Source organism: Lutra lutra, chromosome 10 (assembly GCF_902655055.1).
Source record: "Lutra lutra chromosome 10, mLutLut1.2, whole genome shotgun sequence".
NCBI classification, from domain to species: Eukaryota; Metazoa; Chordata; class Mammalia; order Carnivora; family Mustelidae; genus Lutra; species Lutra lutra.
This window is the reverse complement of record NC_062287.1, coordinates 105,446,427-105,453,112: the sequence shown is the minus strand read 5'-3', so window position 1 is coordinate 105,453,112 and position 6,686 is coordinate 105,446,427. Positions and strand designations below refer to the sequence as shown.

At 42.7% G+C, this 6,686-nt stretch overlaps 1 protein-coding gene across 1 annotated transcript; it reads right to left on the bottom strand.

Annotated features, from left to right (window-relative positions):
* Positions 1 to 2,293: 2,293 nt before the first annotated feature.
* On the bottom strand, positions 2,294 to 6,443 carry LOC125079890 (secretoglobin family 1D member 1-like). The gene is made up of 3 exons (XM_047693613.1): positions 6,389 to 6,443; positions 3,518 to 3,705; positions 2,294 to 2,335 (listed from the first exon to the last, which is right to left on the bottom strand). The coding sequence occupies exons 1-3, from the start codon at positions 6,441 to 6,443 to the stop codon at positions 2,294 to 2,296; spliced, it is 285 nt and encodes a 94-aa protein (XP_047549569.1).
* Between the last annotated feature and the right edge of the window lie 243 nt (positions 6,444 to 6,686).

Here is a 6,686-nt window from a genome sequence, read left to right as displayed (position 1 = left end):
AAGTGAAACCATATGATAATTGACTCTCTCTGCTTGACTTATTTCACTCAGCATAATCTCCTCCAGTCCCATCCATGTTGACACAAAGGTTGGGTATTCATCCTTTCTGATGGAGGCATAATTCTCCATAGTATTTATGGACCACGTCTTCCTTATCCATTTGTCCACTGAAGGGCATCTTGGCTCTTTCTACAGTTTGGCAACTATGGCCATTGCTGCTATGAACATTGGGGTACAAATGGCCCTTCTTTTCATTAAATTTGTATCTTTGGGGTAAATACCCAGTAGTGCAATTGCAGGGTCATAGGGTAATGGTGTCAGGTGGTATCTCAATGTGGTTTTGATTTGAATTTCCCTGATGGCTAATGATGGTGACCATTTTTCATGTGTCTGTTAGCCATTTGTATGTCTTTTTTGGAGAAGTGTCTGTTCATGTCTTCTGCCCATTTTTGATGTACTATCTGTGTTTTGAGTGTTGAGTTTGAGGAGTTCCTTATAGATCTTGGATATCAGCCCTTTGTCTGTAGTGTCGTTTGAGAATATCTTCTCCCATTCCGTGGGTTGCCTCTTTGTTTTGTTGACTGTTTCCTTTGCTGTGCAGAAGCTTTTGATCTTGATGAAGTCCCAAAAGTTCATTTTAGCTTTTGTTTCCTTTGTCTTTGGAGACATGTCTTGAAAGACATTGCTGTGGCCGATGTCAAAGAGGTTATGGCCTATGTTCTCCTCTAGGATTTTGATAGATGCCTTTTGATAGAAATGGATAAAAGACAATTTCAAGTTTATCTTTGTGTATGGTGTAAGAGAATGTTCAAGTTTCATTCTTCTATACATAGCTGTCCAAATTTCCCAGCACCATTTATTGAAGAGACTGTCTTTTTTCCACTGTATATTTTTTCCTGCTTTGTTGAAGATTACTTGACCATAGAGTTGCGGGTCCATATCTGAACAACCCCGTATATTTTAAATGAAGGAGATAGAGGGAGATTGACAGACACAGAAAAGAAGAAGAGAATGGGACCACATAGGGCAGAGATCAGAGTGATGGGACACAAGACAAGGAATGTTGGTTTCCACCCATCAGGAGCCATGAATAGATTTTCACCTCAGCCTTCCAGAGGGAGCACAATGATTTCAGCAAAGTGTTATAGACTTTGGATTCTGTCATTCAAGCATTGAGAAAATAATTGGTGTAAGCCACTAAATGTATCATAGTGTTTTGCAGCAGCCAATGGAAACTAATCCTAATTTTCTTTTATTTTTCTTTTTAAAAAGATTTTATTTATTTATTTGACAGAGAGAGAAAGAAAGAGAGAGAGCACACAAGCAGGGAGAGTGGCAGGGAGAGGGAGAAGCAGGCTCCTGATGAGCAGAGAGCCTGATGCAGGGCTTGATCCCAGGACCCTGGGATCATGACTTGAGCTGAAGGCAGATGCTTAACTGACTGAGACACCCAGGTACCCCTAATCCAAATTTTCTGCATCAGGTGCCTTATTGCTTGTGGTCTTGGTGAAAAAGGGAGGCTCATGGATGGTAGAGCAGGTTGCTGCAGGCAGTGCATATAGTTTTCTACATTTATTTTAAAGTAACTGTGGAGTCTTGAGTGGAGTTTTCCAGATGGCAGCTGGGTGCTGTTTCTGGAGCTCTCAGGAAAATGTGAGGGAAAAGCATTAGCCTGAGGTGTTGAGTGGTCTGGACCTTGATGAGCAATGCGCACATGCAGACTCAAAAAGAGTTAACTTAAGGATGAACCCTGGAGATTCACTAAAAATTGAGAAGTAGATGGAAAACAAATTATATTAGAGAATTCATAGGATCAAATCCAGAGTGAAGGTGTGAGGATGGAGCAGGTTGGTTGTGGTTGTGATAAGGACAGAATACTAGTGGTGCTTCTGGTTGAGAACCATGTGACTAGCCAGACAGTTAGGCCATGGGTATCCTCCATACAAAACCATAGCAGGAATATTTGTATCATTTATTACCCTGAAACTTCATTTTCACTCATGGCCATGTGATGGGAAATCTATAAAGTGATGCATGATGATTCTTGAGCAAGTATTTCCTCTTGTGGTCCCTACTCCCCAGAGTGCCATGAGTAACTGGACATTAGTTTTCCAAAATTTATTATTGACAACACCCAGTGACCACTTCATGACAAAGAACACCCTAACTCAAGGCCAGAGACTGTGGGATAATAACAAGATAAATAAAAAAGTGCAGAGAAACTGATTTACTGAAGCAAGATGTTGAAACCTTTACATTTTCCAGAATAGGTGATTATTGCAAGACAGATATATTAGTTTATAAGATTCACTGGACATTTCATCAGGATTTCCCCCTGAAACAGATAAAGGAGAGAGAAGTTCAGTCATGATGCTCCTGGGGATGACACCTTAACACAGACTCTACTCATAAGACCTTGTCTGTGAAGTTTCAGCCAACAAAAGGCAAGTAGAGTGGGCACAAGACAGGATACCAGGGAGGATGGTAAACTAAATACACCTGACGTAATACAACAACGATGCAAGTCAGGAAAATCCATTTCCACAGTCTGGCAAATTAAAGCCTGAGGTGACCCAAGAGTAAGACTCAGGTTTCTAATGGAAGGAGGAGCAGCCCAGGACTTTTTTCTTTGCTATGCCAGGGGGAAGGACTCCAATTTTTCACTGCAGTGGAGATACGGAGGTAGAGACTGGAATAGGGGTGGGAGGGGACTTTGGGTATACTGCTTTCAAGAGAGTCCCAGATTCAGGGTGTGGAAAGTCAGCCAGATTGCACATGTCTTCTCAGCACTGAACACCCAGTCCCTGTGGGCCTTTGTGACTGAACCTCATGACCTAAATCCAGCAGTGGATGGGCTGAGAGACACCTTCAAGTATCTTATTTCTAGACAAATACACAATTTAAGTGTTTCCCCCTCACATGTGACTACAGGAGATAGTGGAAGGAGGTTTGCTGGACATGGGTGTGATAAGGGAGAGAGTTGTAGGCATGGAGTGGTGAAGTAGGCTAAGATATGAGGGTTAGGCCTTGGTCTGCAGAAGTTGGCAGAGTGCCCAGCCATCTGCCCTCTAAGCTGACAGAGGTCTGAGTTCCCTCCTTTCCAGCTGTCTCTCCATTCAACCCTCCGAACATGCCCCTGGGATTCCCCTGTGACTATGTCCACTCAGAGGGGGGATCTTGCCCTCAGGAAAGCTCCCAGGTAAGGAGGGAGCCAGACTTTGGTCCTTCAACATCACTGCTTGGGGCCCCAGGTATCCTCCTCCTCAGGACACTATGGGGAACCTGGTATTCAGGGAAGTGACCTGAGAAGGAAAAACTTCCCAGATTCTCTGTGCAGCCTTTGTGTAGCTCCCCAGGTATAATATTGTCTACCCTGGGGCCACTGGTCATCCTATCAGCAGTGAGCAGGGAGGCAGCTACCTCCACCACCTGTGCCCATGACAGAGCAGCACCTTTATTTCCTTCCTGGCTGCTTAGCTGAGCAGAAGCCTCTCTACACAAAGAAGAAAGGAATTACCAATGTCTTCTCAATTAGCATTCTGGACACAAGGGACATTTTATCTGTGCAGGCCTTCACTTTCATCTTGGCCTCAATAACTTCTGGAGGTGGGTTATATTTCTGAAGTGTTTTCTTGTACACGATTTTGTTTTGAAGAAGGAAGCCTGTTAGATCAGTTGCTAAGGCTGGACAGGTCATTGCATTGGCTGGTGAAGAAAAAGAAATACAATCAATATAAGGAAAGTCAATTTTCCCTCATGGTTTCCTGATGTTAGAACTAGACAGAAACGGAAAGGTTATATGATCCCCTCCCACCATAGCACCAATGACAATGGGTGAACAGGGAATCTGTGACTTCATATTGAAGAGCACTCAGAGGATCTAGGACTAGAATATAGGCTTACTGATACCTAGTTCAGTTTTTATCTTTTTAAAATCACATTCCCTTCTTTCCAAGACTCTCCTGATTTTCTGGAATTTACTTTCATTATATTTCAAACAATTAAGTTTTGCCTGAATAGAATGACCCCTTGTTTTTGTCTTGGATTTTGGGTTAGAGGAGATTTTAGTAATCAATTGTTTTTTTTCTTTAAAGATTTTATTTATTTATTTGTCAGAAAGAGAGAGAGAGAGCAAGCACAGGCAGACAGAGTGGCAGGCAGAGGCAGAGGGAGAAGCAGGCTCCCCACAGAACAAGAAGGCCAATGTGGGACTCGATCCCAGGACGCTGGGATCATGACCTGAGCTGAAGGCAGCTGCTTAACCAACTGAGCCACCCAGGCGTCCCTAGTAATCAATTGTTAAGTGAATGGTAGAGTCAGGTCTTTCCAGAGAGCAGAGAAGGGGTGGGTTGATCTGGAGAAGAGCAGGTCACACTCTTTATATGGTGGAAGATCCTACTTTGAGACAGAATAATAAGACTGACTTTCTCTGCTTGACTTATTTCACTCGGCATAGTCAATTATCAGACGGTGTCACTTACTTGTGGAACATAAGGAATAGCATGGAGGAGGGGGAGATGAACCATGAGAGACTGTGGACTCTGAGAAACAAACTGAGGGTTTTATTTTTTTATTTTTTTTATTTTTTGAAGATTTTATTTATTTGACAGACAGAAATCACAAGTAGGCAGAGAGGCAGGCAGAGAGAGAGGAAGAAGCAGGCTCTCTGCCGAGTAGAGAGCCCGATGCAGGGCTTAATCCCAGGACCCTGGGATCATGACCTGAGCCGAAGGCAGAGGCTTTAACCCACTGAGCCACCCAGGCGCCCTCAAACTGAGGGTTTTAAAGGTGAGGGTATGGTGGGGGGATGGATTGGCTTAGTGATGGTTATTAAGGAGGGCATGCATTGCACGGAGCACTGGGTGTTACATGTAAACAATGAATCTTGGAAAACTACATCAAAAACCAATGACATACTGTATGGTGACTAACATAATATAATAATAAAAAAAATTCAGAGCTCAGAAGGCCAAACATCAGGAATGGCCTCTCATTTAGTTAATTATTAGGTATCTCCAGCAAAGGGTCTCTTAATGGATGTCCCTGTACTCATATTTATTTAAATTTCTATTTTTATTCATTTATTTTTAAAAATCTACTTATTTTCTGTGTTTATTTAAAGTAAGTTAAAATAAATAATCTGCTATTAAAAAATAAAGAGTAAGATTATGTTATTGAATGCAGATATGGTTAAAAAGCTAAACACACGCATATAAACACAAACCCCCAGGTAATCAGTTTGAACACATTTAAAGCTCATACACAAAGCAATGACCAGCTCTGTTATTCTTGCATGGATGTACAGAATTCCTTAGAGAGGGTGGGAGACAGGGAATGGGGCTCTTTCCTGATCCCTCTGGAATTGTGTGGAGACCTAAGTGACCACTTTTCCTAGTGTGGATTCTCTACACCTCATGTCTTTGTAACCATGCTGTAGCCAGGGAGGTATCCTGTCAGGATCTGATCTGACCCCTGATCAGATGTCACACCATGCAAAGAATTTGAGAGAGGTTTAAATCAGAGGCAAAGGAGGAAGTAAGAGGATGTTTAGAAAGCCAGATGAAATAGAAAGACTGAAGAAGAGTTGGGTTAGTCTCAAGGTTAAGCAGACATTGTGGAATGGATGGCTAGAATTAATCAAGATAAGCAGAAATTCTGCCCCTCAGAATGAACATGTTCTACTACAAAATACTGGTATCACTCCTAGGAAACCAGGAGGACTGGTAGATACAGTGAAATCTATTCACTAGTAGATACAATGAATGCTGTATATTTCAGAGCCCCCTTGAAGATTCATTATCAGATATTAAAAGAACACTGGCTCTTCTGGAAGTGAAAACTTTCCCCAAACCCTTCCAACTGTATCATTTTATGAGTCTGAATCCATGAGTGAAAAATCTGTGGACTCAACTGGCACCTGAAAAACTCTGGGAAGGAGAATGTCTGGGAAGTACCAGATACTGGCTTGAGCACCAAAGCTAGACCATGACAGACTTAATCTCACTCCACTACTATAGCTTCTCTTGTGGTATCTGTCAAACCCAACCATGACAAAGGACTTAGAGAGATAAAGCATTTTGTTGAAGGTCAAAGGTCTGATAAGTGGCAGAGCCATGATTCACACTTAAATTTATATTCTCTTGCTTCTGAAACAGAAATCACAGATAAGGAGGGAGGCCTCAGTGGAAATTCTTAAAATTTGTCTGTAATAATTTGCTGTACAACTTCCAGGGGGTTGGCAACTCACAAAATTAGCCCTGGGGTTGGGAGTGGGGGCAGGAGGTTAGTTCACAAGTAGAGGAAAAGGAGTAAAGCCACTTAAGGTCACCTAGTTCAGAGAGGGGTACTCACCAGGGCTGATGCCAGTCTGATGAGAAATGACACTCACCTTCATAGCAGTAAAGAGCCAGAGTGACCAGTAGGACACTCAGGGATAGCCTCATGGTGTATTTTCCTTCAAGTTTTCGGCTTTAGTGAGTGGTGAGCAATTAGAAGCTTATATCAGGAGACTGGGGAACCTAGGGCTACTTATACCTAGACAGCCTCCCTGATGCTGCCCAAATAAACATGTGCTCTGGCCATGGCCCTGGCTTCCAGCCCTAGCTTCCTCACTGAGTGCTCACGCCATCCATCAGTGTCACAGACCCCAATGACTTGGTCAAAGTTCCTGTTCAAAGAGCGAAAAC

What these genes read in the sequence shown, in the direction of transcription:
- LOC125079890 (XM_047693613.1), bottom strand. Translation starts at nt 6,443, where the DNA reads ATGAGGCTATCCCTGAGTGTCCTACTGGTCACTCTGGCTCTTTACTGC. An exon ending in GGCTCTTTACTGCTATGAAG is followed by an intron (nt 3,706 to 6,388) that starts GTGAGTGTCATT and finishes TTTCTTCACCAG; the next exon opens with CCAATGCAATGACCTGTCCA. An exon ending in TGCTAATTGAGAAGACATTG is followed by an intron (nt 2,336 to 3,517) that starts GTAATTCCTTTC and finishes TATCTGTTTCAG; the next exon opens with GGGGAAATCCTGATGAAATG.